Below are 20,881 nucleotides of genomic sequence, written 5' to 3'. Positions count from 1 at the left end.
TAACAATCCATCTTGGAAGAGTTTTTCTTCTCGTTTGCGTAACTTCCTGTCGCTTGAAGCGAAACATGTCCGAACATCACGCACCGTAACGCGGAACAAAACGTCACCGAGCGGCTCTTGGAGAGGGATTTGAAACACATGAAACCGAAACTGGAAAGAACTTTGTGTTTAAATGTTCAGGGTCAAAAAACAATAGCAAAGAAAAAAAATAATAAATAAATAAATAAATAGATAAATAAATAAATAAATCAGACTCAAACGTCTGTGGCTTTTAAAAAAACAAGGGGAAAAAATGTGTGATCTCCACTAAGTACAAGGTTAAATCTAAAAACTAGATGTTAACCAATTAGGCTGAAACGCATATGCTTTAGGTTGAAAATTGCATCGGTTGGATTTTTTTAAATAAATCCAATAAGAATAAATCCACTTTGCTTTAAGAGTCACACCTATAAATATTCAAGCTGGCTCCAGTTTCTGAACAAAAATCCTGCGTTGCAAGGTAATCAGCCGCTCCTCGTACCATGTCGGCTCTGACTGATTGCAGATGGGATTTTCCGACGAGGAAATTTTACTTGTTTAACAATTGTTAGAAATTCTGTGTAAATGCAGGTTTCTCAGAAATGCTTGCAGGATTGTCAGTATGTAGTAACACTTACTGTTAGATTATGGGTTTTAACCATGAAAAAAAAATTATAAAATAAATAAAATAAAATATATATATATATAAAAACCACACAACGTTCAGGTGTGCACCAGAATGGTAACCAATGCTTGACTTTTTTTAATTTTAAAAAAATTTGTTTTTTAACCTGGTTACTAAATGGAGCCGCATCGTGTGTCACCAAGTTGTGTGTATATATACACACACACACACACACACGTATACATGTATATACACATTGATTCCTCTCACAAATCACACACACGTAACCTGCCGATTACCGACCACGGTTTCTGAAAGTGCTTATACAATGACGATGACACAGCAACTGGCAAACAGAAGCTTCTCAGAAACACTTGAACGAAGCATTACAGCCCTGCCTTCCCACAATCCATTTCCTGGACACTCCCAAACTGTCCCTACGCAGGTAGGAGTCGTCCATGTTTGCGTGCGTGTTGCCGGGGCCACGACTCAAACCAAATCTTAAGACCGTGAAGCCAGGTGTGTCCCAGTTACGCATTAACACATCCACTCCTCTTCCGACATGGAAAACATCATGGCAGGGCCCCACATTCTTGCACAACGCCTTCTACTATGTGAACGCTGCCTACTGGTCTGGGGCTGCAATCTTTTAAGCCTTGCTGCTGCAGGATCAGACGCATGTCAGAGGCCGCGATTAAGATCCGTACGAGCTTTTTTAGATTAAGAGTAGAATAGAGCATGCAAAAAGAGAATCGAGGTGCAAAGAGCGAGCCTTCGGGTCACGATCCAGTTGTAGAAATTGTGCAACAGGGATTTAAGAACTTGTTCCTTGGAAAGAAAAAAAAAAATAGCTGAACACTTTTGTTTGCATTTCTTCTTCAATATGTTCTCAGTAACAAAACTATATTTAGGATTCTTTTTTTTTTTTTTTTGTGCAAGGTCTGCCTATGCAACAGCCTGCTACTGGGCCAAAGCTCAGGGCGTCCCAATCATTTTCCATTACGCACAGTCACAACAAACTGGCAACTCATAAAATCGTCTAAACTCCAGCGTGCGTCATTTTTTTTTTCCTTTTTCCACCTCTGCTTGCTTTACCTTACTCGATTGTGCCATGCAACTATTTTACACAGATATTACAGTCTGGGTCGCCCCACACACACACACACACACACACACACACACACACACACATCCCCCCACCCCCTCCCATCCACCCCCTCCACCCTGTGCGTGTTTTGCAGGAAGAAATAGAAGTTTATTTACGTTTTATTTCATGCACTTTGCACGCAATCTTACGCATTTCGTCGTGCACGTTCTCCTGCACGACACGCAGCTACTGCAGACGGAACATGTTTACAGATATATAGATGCACACATACACACACATACACACATATATATGCGCGCACACACACGCGTAAGTAACTCGCGGCGTCACTGCAGTGCAAAGCAGAAAAATGAACCGTGGAACAAAAACAACGCACAGGCAGGTTACTGAACCCAGGAGAGCGTTTTTTTTGTCTTACCAGGAAACTCTGCAGACAAAAAAAAGGCAGATCTTAAAACAGGAAACGCAACTGACCCTTTTTTTAAAAAAACACTCCCAAGTTTGCAATGCATCAGGAACACAAAGCGTGCACGGCGCAAAACATGCAAAAGTGAGTGCAATCGCGAGGTTTTTTATGCTTTTCTTGTTTGCACGGTTCGCTTTTTAAAGCCACTCACCTCCTCCTTTGGACACGGACATTTCCCCTTTGCTCCGGTGGGGGGGAGGGGAAGCACAAAAGACTTTGCGTTCGTTCTCGCTCCCTCCCTCCATCTCTCTCTCTCTCTTCTCTCTATCTCTCTCCTTTCTCTCTCTCTGTGTGTCTCTCTCCCTTCTCTCTCTCTCCCCCCCGCGCTCGTGCTTCTTCTTCGGCGGTCTGGAGGACTCTCTCTCTCTCTCTCTTTCTCTCTGTGTGTCTCTCTCTCCCTCTCTCTTTTTTCTTTGCAATAAAAGGTGCAGAAATATAAGCCTTGATCCTCATGCACTCGTGCGCTTTCGGCCTGAAGTCGGCTCGTGTCAGTCCCGCGAGCGCGAGGCTCAGTGCACGAGCTGCAGTTCTCAGCGGTACCGGTGAATTTCTCTAACCGTTTTGCAGAAAAAAAAGGGGGGTTATGGGCTCGGCAGCGCTGGGCTACATGATGGGCCTGAAGCTAGCTAGCAGCAGCTGAGCTCAAGCTCCTAACTTGGATCTAGTGTGAGCCCCCACTTGTGAGAACGCGTTCTTCCGGTTTTAAAACGACGCAAGGCTTCGTGGGAATCGTAGTTTTATTTATGTAACGCCGAACAAAGCGAACTCTTCTTCCGGTAAAATCACGCAAGGTGTCATGGGAGTTGTAGTTAAAGCCATATGGCCGTTGAAAAATGACCACGCCCTTAATGGCTGAGCTCCAAATACCTGTGTAAACTCCTCATATAGAACTTATATAAGATGTAGTGTGCTTAATGTGACAGTCGGGTTAGCTTAACATAAATCTCTCTATAACTTACAAATACTGCATAATATATATATATATATGGTCTTCTGTCTGTCTGTCTGTCTGTCTGTCTGTCTGTCTGTCTGTCTGTCTGTGCTTCTGTCTGTGCTTCTGTCTGTCTCTCTGTCTGTCTCTCTGTCTGTCTGTGCTTCTGTCTGTCTCTCTGTCTATGCTTCTGTCTGTCTGTCTGTCTTTCTGTGCTTCTGTCTGTCTGTCCTTCTTTCTGTTTTTTTGTCTGTCTGTACTTCTTTCTGTCTGGCTGGCTGTCTGTCTGTGCTTCTGTCTGTCTGTCTGTCTGTGCTTCTTTCTGCCTGTCTGTCTGTCCTTCTTTCTGTCTGTCTTTCTGTGCTTCTTTCTGTCTGTCTGTCTGCCTGCCTGTCCTTTCTGTCTGTCTGTGCTTCATTCTGTCTGTCTTTCTGTCTGTCTGTCTGTGCTTCTTTCTTACTTTCTGTATGTCTGTCTGTCTGTGCTTCTTTCTTTCTGTCTGTCTGTGCTTCTTTCTTACTTTCTGTATGTCTGTCTGTGTTTCTTTCTTTCTGTCTGTCCGTGCTTCTTTCTTTCTGTCTGTCTGTGCTTCTTTCTGTCTGTCTTTCTTTCTGTCTGTCTCTGTCTGTGCTTCTATCTTTCTTTCTTTCTTTCTTTCTTACTTTCTGTATGTCTGTCTGTCTGTCTGTGCTTCTTTCTGTCTCTCTGTTTCTTTCTTTCTTTCTTTCTTTCTTTCTTTCTTTCTTTCTTTCTTTCTTTCTTTCTTTCTACATCAAAATCAACTGTGCATTTTACCATGTTACCTACAAAAGTTTTGCCTCCCCTGACCACATTACATATACTATATGCCGAAAGGTATGTGGACACCCGACCATCACACCTATAGGTGCTTCTTCCCATATTGCCACAAAGTTGTCACCAAACACCCGAATGTCTTAAAATTCCGTACTGTTAAAATTTCTCTTCACTAGCCTCTTCAATGGCCAAACCTGTTCCAGCAGGATAATTCTCCAAGCTCCATGAAAACATTTTTCTTGCCAAGTATGTAGTAGAAGACTTAGGGTGTCCTGAACAGAGCCCTCGATTCTGACTCAAACACATTGAACACCATTGTGATGAACTGAAACAACAACTGCACACCAGAAATCCACAGCTGACATCAGTGCCTGATCTCACTAATGCTCTTGGAGCTGAAGGATCACAAATCCCAACAGTCATGCTCCAACATCTAGTGAAAAGCCTTCCCAGAGTGGAGTTTAACAAACACCAGTGATGCTGTGATGCTCAGATGTCCACATTCTTAAGGCCATATAGTGTATATAGTGAACATAAACCACACATTGTACAAAAATGTACAAAGGATGCTGCACTAAAGTCAGGACTTACTGACAACCCCTTCGGTAGATATCACACCTTGCAAATGCTCTTTAAATCCAACTTGGAGTCTATCTACTGTATTGTGAGATATTCTTGGGACATTTTGCATGCACAACATGTTTAAGATTGCGGGGCATGGTGGCTTAGTGGTTAGCACGTTCGCCTTGTGTGTGTGGAGTTTGCATGTTCTCCCTGTGCCTCGGGGGTTTCCTCCGGGTACTCCGGTTTCCTCCCCGGTCCAAAGACATGCATGGTAGGTTGATTGGCATCTCTGGAAAATTGTCCGTAGTGTGTGATTGCGTGAGTGAATGAGAGAGTGTGTGTGCCCTGCGATCGGTTGGCACTCCGTCCAGGGTGTATCCTGCCTTGATGCCCGATGACGCCTGAGATAGGCACAGGCTCCCCGTGACCCGAGGTAGTTCAGATAAGCGGTAGAAAATGAGTGAGTGAGAACGTGTTTAAGATCAAGAAAGCTCAAGTCAGGGGACTTTGAGTGCCATTTAAAGCCTCTGTTTCCATTTCCTGAAGTAGTACAAGATGGATTTTCGGTTATGTTTTGGATCATTGCACTGTGCCAGTGTCACATTGTGTCGATATATACAATGTGTTGATATATACTGTTATACTGCATGTTTCCTGTGGCTACTAGCTGTCACATAACCCCAAAGCATAACAGATCCACTCCCATGCTTAACTCTTGGCACAGTGTTCTTTTAAACAAATGCTGCTCCTTTTTATTTTCTCCAAACATACACTTACATTGGTGATTGTAGCCAAAGAATTCCATTGTTGCTCCATCCGTTTACAGCACTTTCCAAATTGCAGCTCAAAGCTGAACTATATAAAGACACTGACATTACGCCAGGTGAAAAGCTCCAAAATTCCACAACTACGGCAATTTCCTAATTCTTAATGTGATTGAATTGAAAAGTTCAAGCAGACCAGCAGAGGAAATGGCAGCATCAAGAGTTGTGTAAAAATTCAAAGCAATATCCTGTATATACAATGTTTTTGACTAGAGGTCATAACATGTCATTCCCAACCTCCAACCAGGAAAAGAAAATTTAAAACAAAAATCCTGCTCAACTTCTCAAGTAGTTCTTCTCAAGTGCAAGTTCCTTGTGACATCAATTCAACATGGCTGCTCATAGCATCAGAAGTAAACAGCTTCTTTACTTAAAAATGAATTATGTGTAAGTAATTGCTTTAGATCAGCCAGCATATAAACATATTTGCTTGTTAAATCTATACCGCTGACTAAACAGATTGCCATTTCACGACAAATATGGATATGTGTCTGTGTTTTTTTCCACTCCAGGTTCAATGATGTGGGGCCATGTGGGGTGCCCTTACAGATAGTTTCCAGTGCTTGCAGAATCTCCAATGGAGAATCAGAATCAGTCACCTGAGCCCATCTTATTCAATGTCCCTAACAAAAAATGGACAGAAAGACAGATGGATGGATTACTTTCACAAGACGTGGCCATGACCAGAGAGCCCAAGTGTTCAAGATATAGTTTCAGTCAATCTGTAGGTGAAGCATCAAAGGATGAGCCACCTAATCATCCATCCATCCATCAATCCATCCATCCACTCAGTGTGTTATTCATCCATCCATTTGTCTATCCTTTCATCAATAATCCAGTGTTTCTTCCAACCATATCAATCCATCAATCCAAAAATTGACATTTTTTTACCACATAAATGTACCACATAAACCACCTATTTTCTAAAGAAGAGGCCATGATCAGACAGAACATATACGTCAACAAAATATACTTTCAAACAAATGATCAGCAACCATCCATCCATTCATTCATCCATCCATCCATCCATCCATCCATACATACATGGACCATACCATAACTTTCATGAGAAGAGGCCATGACCTGAAAGTGTACAATATATAATCTGTTGGTAAATCATCAAATGGTGGGCCACCTAATCATCCATTCATTTATCCATCCATCCATTCATCCATCCATCCATCCACTCACTGATTTATTCATCCATGCATTTGTACATCCTTTCAACCAACCATCCAGAGTTTCATCCATCCATATCAATCCATCAATCAGAGTATGTGTACTTTCAGACAAACTTTAGGGTAAAGCATCAAATGATCATCCATCCATTCATGTGGTAAATAACCACTACTTTCACAAGAAGAATCCATGACCACAGAGTGTACAATATATACTATAATCTGTGAAGCAATTAGTTAAAACCCAATCATCTATCTATCTATCTATCTATCTATCTATCTATCTATCTATCTATCTATCTATCTATCTATCTATCTATCTATTCAGCTATTAAACATCTATTGGGTCTTTCATCCATCTATCCATTCATCTAGTTCTCCCCCGAATAATTCCTTTATTAATTCATCATATTATAATATTAATGTGACATAATGTTTGAGATTTCAGTAAATGTGTGGTCTCATCATTCAGTTTTGTTTTTTTATCAGTTCTCTCGGGACAAGGAATCATGAAGTCTTTCTGATGTGTTTTATCATAGAAAACAAAACGAATCAAAATCATTGTAGGACTTTGCATGGCAACTAGCTTAGGAAAGGACATTTTAGCAGGAAGGCTGACAACCTGACACCTCTGACCACTTATTCCGGTCATAAAATGACACATTATTCGTCAGTCCCTGATGAATCAAAGCAAAGCAATGTCTCCAGCAGGTGTCGCTGTTCTACATCTACGTAACATAAAATTACATAAGGCACCTACACATGGTGACATTATGAAGCAGATATATGTGTGTGTTTGTGTGTGTGTGTGTGTGTGTGTGTGTAGCAAATCATAAATCACTGGCTTTATTTATAAGGAAGTAAACAAAAAAGAAGCAGATTACAGATTTTGCTTAACACTAATGCCTTCAGAAGTGTTTAACCTGTACATTGACCATATGAAATATTACCATATCACCAGATTTAATTCCACAAGTTATGTAAAGACCTGCATAAGTGAGAATTTAAACAACCAATTGTTGATACAGTACGTGTGCTCAAATTACTGCAGATTTATGTCACTGCACAAGGTCTACTCCGTGGTGGTCAACGAAAAGCTGCAAATGGAAAAGAACACGGTGTCAAATAGTGGTAAGTAACTTCTGTAGTATTTTGTGTTTAAATATACATTGCGTATTTTATTTTTGTTTTTGTATATTGTATATTTTTGTAAATTGTACATTTAAAAAAAAGGTGTGTGGTTTGCTTTGTTCTTTATAATATAATAAATTGGATTATAATAAATATAATGTTTATCTTAAACCCCTTACAAATTCATCTCAAGAGAAAAAAAAAACATTTCTTATTTGCTGATTATATTATCAGAAACACAGGATCGGGGGGAAACTATAATTAATTCATTATGATGGAAAAACATAGGTCAGCCATGCAAACCCTTCTGTCACCTGTATTTTTGGTATTTATAGGAAATCATGTTTTTATTTTATTTTTGAGGATATAAGTGTCTGATAAACAGGTTTGATGATAACGTGCAGGTGCAGCCAGCCATCCACCAAATACTCAGAGGTGCTCTCATGTAGGTCGCTGTCAGTCAGGAAGTCGCCATTCTCTTCTGTGCTCTGGTGGAAATTGTACACACGGCGTACTACAAGCAGGCCCTGCTGCCGTGCGCACACGATCACCGTCTTCTGAAAGACGACACCCGCAATGTCGGGGCTGGAGGAAGCAGGTGTGATTACGATACGTGGGTTACCGTCAGAACGTGAGCGTGGCGAGAACAGTGCATTCCAAATCACGCGTTTGCTGGAGTCATAGGCACTCGGGCCCAGCTGTGTGTGAAAGGCAGCCGTGCGGTCGTCACGTGCTGGGCTGTTAATGAGCCACGCGCTGCCCCATGCTGGCGCTAGATAATTGCGTGGGATGAACAAGCTGCAGTTCACATCGAAAAACTTTGCAAGCAGTGGTGGGGGTGCTGCGTGGAACTGGTAGGCCTTGTACAGGTGATCACGCACTGACTCGTAGTAGCGCAATAGCACCGGTGACTCACGCTGCAAGCGGAACAGCTCACGTGGTGGGATCATCGGGTAACGCACCGCACGCAATATGTTTTCTACTGTCAGGTTGTCTGGCTCGTTGTGTATTAGCCAGGTCTCGAGGGCCCTAAAGAGCTCAAGCTCACTGTGCAGCACCAGATCAGAGCGCTGCAGCAGAGCCATCAGAAGCTGAGAGCTTATCGACGGCCATTGTGAGCTTCGCAACACAGACGTCGTGTTCCGCAACAGGAACTGCAGGCAGCTGACACGAAGGTTGGCATTTCCCTCTGCGGTTGCGTACTCATACCAGTGCACCACGTGACCACTCAGAGAAGCACCGGCCAGATTCTGGATCATGTATTCAGATAGGCCTTGTTGGAGAACCGAGACACCGTATTTGGTGGCCAGTTCATGCAGAGCAGTGGTTTCATCCAAACGTAAATGTAGTTCACCACAGTACAAATACCTACAGAGAAAATAGAAATGCACCAATCACACTGCTTCAGTTGATACGATGAGATGTGAATCAGATAAAATGAATCTAACGTATTTTTTTTTTTACAGATTTAGATTGTGCTTAAATAATTTTGAATTAAAACTTTAATCTCTTTAAGACCTATCCACAGACTACATCTACATGTTTTCTTCATACCTTCTTTAGCTTTATATCTTTTTCCACAAGTGATTCAACCAATGCAGTAAATCTTTGTAAGGTCTACATGACCAAAGATGGACACTCATATTATCTACAATAGTTATCATGTTGTCTGTTCTCTCATCTCATTTAATAATAATTTCCCTTCACCTGATAAACTTCTCAAAAACATTGATACACTCTGGACTCTCCGTCAGCACCAACGTGCTTCCGTTCCTCTTCTCAAGCAGCTTCTGGAAGGTATGGCTCTGCAGAGACAGCATGAGCGTGTGGGCTTGGATCACCTTAACCTCGTCCCCACCTGTCGACTCCACGCGCAGAGACACGTCGCTGTTGTTCCCGTGCAGCAGTAGAGCTTCCAGCTGGGCCTTGAAATGGTCAGAGTGACTGATGACAGAGACACTCTTGTCCACTTCTTCGTCCAACCTCAACAGACCTGAAGCAGATAGAAATAAAGAGATACACAAGAGTGTGTATGTTTACAACCCATAGTAATATTAAATAAATAAAGCAAATAATAAACAGCAGGATGGTTAATGGATAATACATAACGCATACAAGATGTACTAAGAGTGTTTCCTCATACTTAGAGAAATTCTTGATGGATTAAAAATAGTGTACAGATTGTGAACTTTGAGATAAACAGATTCAGCATCTTGTTACTGATTTTAAAGGGAATATTCTATGACTTTTATTTATTTAAAAAAACAGAAATAAAATACAGAAATTTGACTGGAAACTCTGCTCTTCACATGTGATGATTAATGGTGCTTGCAAAGCAACATTATTACTATTGTGCCGGACAAAACTTCGGCGTGTAACTTGTCCCGCAGCTTTTGTCCTAGACCCATGAATGACGTGTCAAATCGACCGCTCATTGAGGAGAGGTGTGCTATGACTTTTATAAGCGTTCCGAGTACCGGTACTTCCGGTACCGGGTCTCAAAATGGCCTTTTTTCCCATAGACTCCCATTATAAACTTTGGAGGTTTATAACTTGGCAAGCTTTCGAACTATCTACACCAAACTCGGCCAGCTCCTTTAGGGTGATACTCTGAACAAACTTTTAAACTGGTGTACCGGCTGGCCTTCTGGCCTTCATGTGACATATCAAAACACATAGAAAACAATGAGGGGAACTTCCTCACGTGATGTCACGTGAAAATAAAAAATTAGCACAACATGGACATGTGACATATCAAAAGACACAGCACAATGAGGGGAACTGCCTCAAGAGTATTCAGATGATGTCACATGCTCGTCTCAACTAGCCTCCGGGATTTGCCACGTGCAAGCACCATTCACATTTTCTTCAGGAAATGTACGTTCTAGTTATTATTACCATTGCTAGCATTATAATTGACTCATCACGATTACAGGGTCGTATTCAGAGTTAACGGTGCAGTTAATACGGTCAGGATTTCATTTCAAAATTTTGTAATTTTACAAGTTTATCTAGAAGATACAGGCACAATAATAAATTGTATAAATTAAATTTATAAACTGGAATAAATTAAATTATGTGATTTGCGTAAACTAAATAGCCAACCAACTGAAGTAACTGCACTATATAAATAAAAACTTTTTCCGTGTAAATATTTAAATACCGCTAGGTCTTTATAAATACGACGTATAGTTTTAAAATAAATAATAAAAGGAGTAATTAAATAATCGGAGGTGGCAATATTTGATGAAACAGCATCTTGTCTTTAATGTTAGGTCCTGATAATGGATACGATGAAGCTTTTACTAAAAAATGAATAAACGAATGTATACAAGAATGAAAAAAGGTAAATATATATATATATATATATATATATATATACAGCTCTCCGGTACATAGCTATATTTAGGAAGTGTAAATAGGATTGTTAGCGAAGTGGGCTAGCCCTTCAATAAATAATCTCTGACCCATTTCTACTACAAACACGGGCTAATTTATAGCCGACATGTCGTTATGAACTTAATAAAAATATACTTTTACAGGCTGCTGTTAAATAAAAATATCACTAAGAACATGAAAAAAATCAACAGATAATTTAAATCTCTTAAAGAAACTAGCTATCTGTTAGCTAGCCGGCTAGGTCCGTAATGTTAAATTTACTGTTGCCATAGAGACTAAGAGATCTTTCAGTACAGAATATGTATTATATCATATAATACACGCTGTGTAAAGAGCGTTTCAGCACGTTTGTAATTGGATGAATTATAAGTCTAAAGAGTTGAAAGCGTAAGCATCATAATTACAACATGCACAAGACATCATGAAAGTTCAGTGTGCTACATTTACAAGCTTTTTTATGGTTTGTAGTGTGAACCCTTTATGCTCTTCCTAAATATCATTAAATTACGCGCTCAGTGAAACCGAACAAGCTTCAGGCGGACTTCATTGACTTCTCTGTGCTGAATATGAAGTTTTGTAATTGTGCACTGAGGTGTGTTAATAGAAATTGGCTGTGTCTATGGTGCGCTTGCATGCGTGGGTGAACAAAACTACTCGTGTCCTAGTTGCCAATAACCACATGATCATGATCTAACCAAATGATCATCAGTGATATCCAAAATTTACTTTGTAATAAAATCCTGAGGTTCTTCCACTGACTATTGTCATTTAACCCTTGTATGTTGTTCGTATTTTTGTTACTCAGCCAGTGTTTGTGGGTCTGCTGGACCCGCTGCATTTTTTGGGTTTTTATTTCAACACAATCATAAATTTGATGTTAAAATACTGTTAAATTTACTTCATCCCAATTACAAGCAATATAAACAGCATATATGGTTAATATTTGTCCTTTACCTTTATTACATCACATTTTTTAAATTAAAGTGCTACTTGTTTTTTGTTGTTTTTTAATAAAATGTAATAAAAAAAAAATCTAATTTAATCAAGTTATGAATGGAAAAAAAAATCAACAAATTTACAAGGAAGCAAAGTTTTTCAAAACTATTGATGTTTATGAATATGGGTCCCACAGACCCGAACAACATACAAGGGTTAATGTTTCCTACATTACCCACAATGTTATTTGTAGTGGATTGAGATTTAGTCTGTGCTAATTAGCTAAAACAACAAAGGAGCAGCACTTTAGACTTTGTACTTTGTTCAGCTATCTCACCTTCTTCTTTGTTCAAAAAGATGTGCTTCTAAAGCTTCAAGCCTGTAGCATCCATCTATTTGCACGACATTCTTGGACTTTAAATCCAGCATTTTCACCTATAATGGAAATCATCCAGATGAGGATGGGTTCCCTTTTACACCTGATTCCTCTCAAAATATCTTCTCCGTATCCTCTCACCTCCGTCACCCACGGCTTGCTCGTTAGGGATTAAAACCGATATCCTGAATTTATATATTTCTGTAAAGCTTCTTTGCAACAGTATCCAGTGCATAATTTTAAACGTTAAGTCAAATTGATTACTCTCACTCACTCACTCATCTTCTACCGCTTATCCGAACTACCTCAGGTCACGGGGAGCCTGTGCCTATCTCAGGCGTCATCGGGCATCAAGGCATTATACACCCTGGACGGAGTGCCAACCCATCGCAGGGCACACACACACATACTCTCATTCACTCACGCAATCACACACTACAGACAATTTTCCAGAGATGCCAATCAACCTACCAGGCATGTCTTTGGACCGGGGGAGGAAACCGGAGTACCCGGAGGAAACCCCCGAGGCACGGGGAGAACATGCAAACTCCACACACACAAGGCGGAGGCGGGAATCGAACCCCCAACCCTGGAGGTGTGAGGCGAACTTGCTAACCACTAAGCCCCCCCGAATTGATTACTAATATTTTATAACAATAATATTGAATCTAATAACAATTTTAATAAAGAAAGTGTTCTGCTGGCAGAAGCTTTAGAAATGGAAATCTCTTTAAGAAGCGAGCTCAAAGAAAAAAGAACAAAATGCGCTGAATGTTTGAAAGCCCCAGCCAGCTTTAAGACAGTAATTTTGGCAAGTCAAACGAATAAGGATAGAACTGTTAGAAGGAATGAAAAAAATCCTTTTAGTGCTCTGTCTTCTGCATCTAAGCCAAGTCTTCTACTTCTATGTCCTTTACTTTGATTTAATAAATGCTGCACAGGAACTGGAACGATCCTCTTACCTCCGCACAGTGGCCTGATTAGGTGCGACATGGCCATCAGCAGGAACAACACGTAGACATGTGAACAGACTCCAGGTCCAAAAACACACATTATTTCTCTATCTTTCATTCACTCTGTCGCTTCTTTCAAACAAACTCTTGTTGTTGCCAAGGCTGGAGGTGCGATTGGAGTCTCTCACTATTGGATACTCTGGATTAAGAGGGTCAGTTAGTTATTCCCATGCACCAATCCAGAGTTCGAGCCTCCACTGTCAAGCGGACGTGAAATAGGACGGCAGTTACCATAGTGACAGCAGTGATTTGGACTTTTCTTCCTGTCAGCATTGTTCAATATCGATCAGAAGAGGTAGCAGCTGTGGAGAGGAAGCTGCATCAGAGGTCAGTGTGTGTGTGTGTGTGTGTGTGTGTGTGTGTGTGTGTGTGTGTGTAGAAGAGAACATCAAATTGGCAACAGTAGTCAAATGATCACCCCTTATTTCTAAACGATCTAGAGAACATCACACAAAGTGCCGTCTCCGCTTGCTCCACTGGTGTAGTTTCATCTACACACATACACAAGTTTTATCTACACACATACCCAAGTTTCATCTACACACATACCCAAGTTTCATCTACACACATACACAAGTTTCATCTACACACATACACAAGTTTCATCTACACACATACACACGTTTCATCTACACACATACACAAGTTTTATCTACACACATACCCAAGTTTCATCTACACACATACCCAAGTTTCATCTACACACATACACAAGTTTCATCTACACACACACACAAGTTTCATCTACACACATACACGTTTCATCTACACACATACACAAGTTTCATCTACACACATACACAAGTTTCATGTACACACACAAGTTTCATCTACATACATACACGTTTCATCTACACACATACACAAGTTTCATCTACACACACACAAGTTTCATCTACACACACACAAGTTTCATCTACACACATACACAAGTTTCATCTACACACAAGTTTCATCTACATACATACTCAAGTTTCATCTACACACACACAAGTTTCATCTACACACACACAAGTTTCATCTACACACATACACAAGTTTCATCTACACACACAAGTTTCATCTACATACATACACAAGTTTCATCTACACACATACACAAGTTTCATCTACACACATACACAAGTTTCATCTACACACATATACGTTTCATCTACGCACATACACAAGTTTCATCTACACACATATACAAGTTTCATCTACACACATACACACGTTTCATCTACACACATACACAAGTTTCATCTACAAACATATACATTTCATCTACACACATACACAAGTTTCATCTACACACATACACAAGCTTCATGTACACACACAAGTTTCATCTACACACATACACAAGTTTCATCTACACACATACACAAGTTTCATCTACACACACACACAAGTTTCATCTACACACATACACGTTTCATCTACACACATACACAAGTTTCATCTACACACATACACAAGTTTCATCTACACACACATACACAAGTTTCATCTACACACACATACACAAGTTTCATCTACACACATACACAAGTTTCATCTACACACATACACAAGTTTCATGTACACACACAAGTTTCATCTACACACATACACGTTTCATCTACACACATACACAAGTTTTATCTACACACATACACGTTTCATCTACACACACACAAGTTTCATCTACACACACAAGTTTCATCTACATACATACACGTTTCATCTACACACATACACAAGTTTCATCTACACACACATACACACGTTTCATCTACACACATACACAAGTTTCATCTACACACATATACATTTCATCTACACACATACACAAGTTTCATCTACACACATACACAAGTTTCATCTACACACATATACGTTTCATCTACAAACATACACAAGTTTCATCTACACACATATACAAGTTTCATCTACACACACATACACACGTTTCATCTACACACATACACAAGTTTCATCTACAAACATATACATTTCATCTACACACATACACAAGTTTCATCTACACACATACACAAGCTTCATGTACACACACAAGTTTCATCTACACACATACACAAGTTTCATCTACACACACAAGTTTCATCTACACACATACACAAGTTTCATCTACACACACAAGTTTCATCTACACACATACACAAGTTTCATCTACACACACACACAAGTTTCATCTACACACATACACGTTTCATCTACACACATACACAAGTTTCATCTACACACACAAGTTTCATCTACATACATACACGTTTCATCTACACACATACACAAGTTTCATCTACACACATACACAAGTTTCATCTACACACACATACACACGTTTCATCTACACACATACACAAGTTTCATCTACACACATATACATTTCATCTACACACATACACAAGTTTCATCCACACACATACACAAGTTTCATCTACACACATACACAAGTTTCATCTACACACATAAGTTTCATCTACACACATACACAAGTTTCATCTACACTCATATACAAGTTTCATCTACACACATATCTCTCACATACCTCTTATATCTCTACATCTTGTGTATATCTACACACATATCTCTTTAACTCTCTTCATTTGAATATATTGTCTTCTGGTAAAGTAGGTTCCTGACTTTTGTATACTATCTGCTTAACTCACTTTGTTCTAGAGTAGTGTGATTTGAATTGTTATATTCTATACCATTGTTGATTTTTATAGTGTTGGTCCTTGTTGTTCTCTCAGCTGATTAATCAGGAGTAGTTTCAGTCTACCTTAAGGTGTGAATTGGGGGCAGGGCTTACCTATTTAAGTTGAAGGTTCTCCGTTTGTAAGTATCTCTCTCTCTCATTGTAAACTTTGTGTCTAATACTGTTTTGCTATATTCTACCATACCTTAATTCTCACTCTTGACTGCAAATATGTGCCTTAAACCCATTTCTGTACTCAATTCCTACACTCGCAGACACTCTCGTCCACAGAGCAGAGGTCACAATCCCAGTAACCTCATCTACCCTCCTCTGTTGTGTAAGTCTCAAACAGTGGTGGTAGGTGGGCTCTGGAATTGCCAGTCTGCTGTGAAAAAAGCTGATTTTATCTCTGCTTTAACTTCCCATTACTCCTTTGATTTTCTTGCGCTAACAGAGACCTGGATATCCCCACAGAACACTGCTACACCAGCTGCTTTATCCTCTGCCTATGCTTTCTCTCACTCACCACGAGAAACAGGCAGGGGTGGTGGTACAGGTTTATTGCTGTCAAAGAAATGGTGCTTTACACCTCTCCTCTTGTCTCATTTAACCATCTCCTCTTTTGAATTCCATGCCATTTCAGTTACCTCTCCAATTAACCTTGTTATCATTGTTGTTTACTGCCCTCCTGGTCCCCTAGGTGACTTCCTGGAAGAAATGGACACACTGCTTAGTGCTTTCCCTTCTGATAGCTCCCCCCTGACAGTGCTTGGTGACTTCAACCTCCCCACTGACAAGCTACTGTATTGTCACTGTACACACACAAGTTTCATCTACACACATACACAAGTTTCATCTACACACACAAGTTTCATCTACATACATACACAAGTTTCATCTACACACATACACAAGTTTCATCTACACACATACACAAGTTTCATCTACACACATATACGTTTCATCTACGCACATACACAAGTTTCATCTACACACATATACAAGTTTCATCTACACACATACACACGTTTCATCTACACACATACACACGTTTCATCTACACACATACACAAGTTTCATCTACACACATACACAAGTTTCATCTACACACATACACAAGCTTCATGTACACACACAAGTTTCATCTACACACATACACAAGTTTCATCTACACACACAAGTTTCATCTACACACATACACAAGTTTCATCTACACACACAAGTTTCATCTACACACATAACAACAAACATTTCTCAACTGTAACAGCAGAAGAGATTCTAAAACTCATCCAGTCTTGCAATCCTACCACCTGCCCATTGGATCCACTCCCATCCACTTTGCTCCAGACCATCTCACAAGACCTTCTGCCCTTCATTACAACTATCACCAATAGATCCATAGCATCTGGTCAGGTACCAAGTACCTTCAAGAGAGCAAGGGTTATTCCCATCCTGAAGAAACCTGCTCTGGATCCATCAGACATCAGTAACTACAGACCGGTATCACTTCTCTCGTTTCTTTCAAAAATTCTTGAACGCATTGTCTTTAATCAACTGTCTGTCTGTCTCTCACAGAACAACCTCCAAGACCCCAACCAGTCTGGCTTTAAAGCAGCTCATTCCACAGAGACAGCCCTTTTAGATGTCTCTGAGAAACTACATGCTGCTAGATCAGCCAATCTCTCATCCGTCCTTATCCTCCTTGACCTTTCAGCAGCGTTTGATACGGTCAACCATAAGACTCTCTTAGCCACCCTCAGGAGTCTTGGGATTTGCGGATCAGCTTGGGAATGGTTCGCTTCCTACCTGGAAGGACGCTCATATCAGGTAACATGGAGGGGAGTGACATCTGCTCCACGCAGACTCTCCACTGGTGTCCCACAAGGCTCAGTACTTGGTCCTCTTCTTTTCTCCCTGTATACTCACTCTCTTGGTGAAGTTATTTCCTCACATGGGTTCTCTTACCACTGCTATGCTGATGATACACAACTTATCTTCTCTTTCCCACCCGCAGATGCCACAGCTTCTGACCGGATCTCTGCATGTCTGGCAGAAATTTCATCATGGATGACTGCTCATCAGTTAAAGCTTAATCCTAGCAAAACCGAGCTGCTCTTCATCCCAGGTGATTCATCCCCAGGTCATGATCTTGCTATATCCTTGCACAACGATCTGATCTCCCCTTCAGCCACAGCTCGCAACCTTGGGGTAACCATGGACAATCAACTGTCCTTTTCCTCCCATGTTGCTAATGTGACTCGCTCATGTCGGTTTCTTCTCTACAACATTAGAAGGATTCGACCATTTTTGTCCACACAGGCTGCTCAGGTACTTGTTCAGTCTCTTGTCATTTCTAGACTGGATTACTGCAATGCACTGCTGGCAGGTCTACCTATGAACGCAATCCGTCCTCTGCAAATGATCCAAAATGCAGCTGCCCGGCTTGTTTTCAACCTGCCAAAGTTCTCGCATACCACCCCGCTGCTGCGATCCCTCCACTGGCTTCCGGTAGCTGCACGCATCAGATTCAAAACACTGATGCTGGCCTACAAAGCCAAAAATGGACCAGCTCCCTCTTACCTCAAAGCCCTCATAACTCCTCGCACTGCACCCCGCACCCTCCGATCTACCAGCACTGCTCGACTGGTTCCACCATCTCTCAGGGTAAGAGGCAAGTATAGTACAAGACTCTTCTCTGTACTGGCACCAAGGTGGTGGAACGAACTTCCCCTAGAGGTCCGGACAGCTGAGTCACTGGCTATTTTCAAGCGGCGGTTGAAGACCTACTTATTCAGGAAACACTTCAACTAGCACTTCTTCATTATCTTTTGCACTTTTAAAAAAAAAAAAAAAAAAAACACCTTTGACACTTTCATTGTAACTTTGAACAAATGTTTTAAACTCATGGTATCTTAAGTATGTAACTTAGTGATCCAGCATTAATGTATTCAATGTTAGAGATTTAAGCACTTATGTACGTCGCTCTGGATAAGGGCGTCTGCCAAATGCTGTAAATGTAAATGTAAATGTAAATATACAAGTTTCATCTACACACACAGACAAAAGTTTCATCTACACACATATACGTTTCATCTACACACATACACAAGTTTCATCTACACACATACACAAGTTTCATGTACACACACAAGTTTCATGTACACACACACAAGTTTCGTCTACACACATACACAAGTTTCATCTACACACATATACAAGTTTCATCTACACACACATACACAAGTTTCATCTACACACATATACATTCATCTACACACATACACAAGTTTCATGTACACACACACACACACACGTTTCATCTACACACATACACAAGTTTCATCTACACACACACACAAGTTTCATCTACACACATACACAAGTTTCATCTACACACATACACAAGTTTCATGTACACACACAAGTTTCATCTACACACATACACAAGTTTCATGTACACACACACACACACGTTTCATCTACACACATACACGTTTCATCTACACACATACACAAGTTTCATCTACACACATACACAAGTTTCATCTACACACATATACAAGTTTCATCTACACACATATACGTTTCATCTACACACATACACAAGTTTTATCTACACACATACACAAGTTTCATCTACACACATACACAAGTTTCATGTACACAAACAAGTTTCATCTACATACATACACGTTTCATCTACACACATACACAAGTTTTATCTACACACATACACAAGTTTCATCTACACACATACACAAGTTTCATCTACACACATATACAAGTTTCATCTACACACACATACACAAGTTTCATCTACACACATATACATTCATCTACACACATACACAAGTTTCATGTACACACACACACACACACACACGTTTCATCTACACACATACACAAGTTTCATGTACACACACACACAAGTTTCATCTACACACATACACAAGTTTCATGTACACACACGTTTCATCTACACACATACACAAGTTTCATGTACACACACACACACACGTTTCATCTACACACATACACGTTTCATCTACACACATACACAAGTTTTATCTACACACATACACAAGTTTCATCTACACACATACACAAGTTTCATCTACACACATACACAAGTTTCATCTACACACATACACAAGTTTCATGTACACACACACACACGTTTCATCTACACATATACACAAGTTTCATGTACACACACACACAAGTTTCATCTACACACATACACAAGTTTCATCTACACACATACACAAGTTTCATGTACACACACAAGTTTCATCTACACACATACACAAGTTTCATCTACACACATATACGTTTCATCTACACACATACACAAGTTTCATCTACACACATATACAAGTTTCATCTACACACACATACACAAGTTTCATCTACACACATATACAAGTTTCATCTACACACATATACAAGTTTCATCTACACACATACAGAAGTTTCATCTACACACATATACGTTTCATCTACACACATACACAAGTTTCATGTACATACACAAGTTTCATGTACACACACACACAAGTTTCATCTACACACATACACAAGTTTCATCTACACACATACACAAGTTTCATCTACACACACAAGTTTCATCTACACACATACACAAGTTTCATCTACACACACAAGTTTCATCTACACACATACACAAGTTTCATCTACACACATATACAAGTTTCATCTACACACATACACGTTTCATCTACACACATATACAAGTTTTATCTACACACACAAGTTTCATCTACACACACACACAAGTTTCATCTACACACACACAACTTTCATCTACACACAC

At 40.1% G+C, this 20,881-nt stretch overlaps 3 protein-coding genes across 4 annotated transcripts in view; 1 reads left to right on the top strand and 2 right to left on the bottom strand.

The window, feature by feature from the left end:
- Positions 1–2,914, bottom strand: part of map2k6 (mitogen-activated protein kinase kinase 6) — a 38,755-nt gene extending 35,841 nt beyond the window's left edge. The window contains exon 1 of one of the 2 annotated variants that reach the window (XM_060894715.1): positions 2,369–2,914. In XM_060894715.1, coding sequence (XP_060750698.1) covers positions 2,369–2,462 — 94 coding nt within the window. In that variant the 5' untranslated portion in view covers positions 2,463–2,914. Of the gene's footprint in view, positions 1–2,169; positions 2,279–2,368 lie in introns of those variants that run through there. The other variant, XM_060894725.1, reaches the window with a different exon arrangement.
- Positions 2,915–7,908: 4,994 nt separating this feature from the next.
- On the bottom strand, positions 7,909–13,525 carry btbd17a (BTB (POZ) domain containing 17a). The gene is made up of 3 exons (XM_060889587.1): positions 13,314–13,525; positions 9,348–9,633; positions 7,909–9,008 (listed from the first exon to the last, which is right to left on the bottom strand). Exons 1-3 carry the CDS (start codon positions 13,420–13,422, stop codon positions 7,988–7,990), a joined length of 1,416 nt encoding a protein of 471 aa, XP_060745570.1. The 5' UTR covers positions 13,423–13,525; the 3' UTR covers positions 7,909–7,987.
- Positions 13,526–13,533: 8 nt separating this feature from the next.
- Positions 13,534–18,843, top strand: LOC132857741 (uncharacterized; the record flags this gene model as incomplete). The annotated part of the gene is made up of 3 exons (XM_060887744.1): positions 13,534–13,548; positions 13,635–13,695; positions 18,188–18,843. Coding segments are annotated over exons 1-3 (732 nt in total), but the record flags the coding sequence as incomplete, so codon positions are not given.
- Positions 18,844–20,881: the final 2,038 nt, after the last annotated feature.

Source organism: Tachysurus vachellii, chromosome 2, assembly GCF_030014155.1.
Source record: "Tachysurus vachellii isolate PV-2020 chromosome 2, HZAU_Pvac_v1, whole genome shotgun sequence".
Taxonomy (NCBI): domain Eukaryota; kingdom Metazoa; phylum Chordata; class Actinopteri; order Siluriformes; family Bagridae; genus Tachysurus; species Tachysurus vachellii.
Note: the sequence above shows the minus strand (reverse complement) of the source record. Positions and strands in the feature narration are given on the sequence as shown.

Coding starts and splice junctions, on each gene's coding strand:
- btbd17a (XM_060889587.1), bottom strand. CDS start 13,422: ATGAAAGATAGAGAAATAATGTGTGTTTTTGGACCTGGAGTCTGTTCA. Junction 9,634..13,313: donor AATCAGGCCACTGTGCGGAG/GTAAGAGGATCG, acceptor TATCTGCTTCAG/GTCTGTTGAGGTTGGACGAA. Junction 9,009..9,347: donor GTTTTTGAGAAGTTTATCAG/GTGAAGGGAAAT, acceptor TTTTCTCTGTAG/GTATTTGTACTGTGGTGAAC.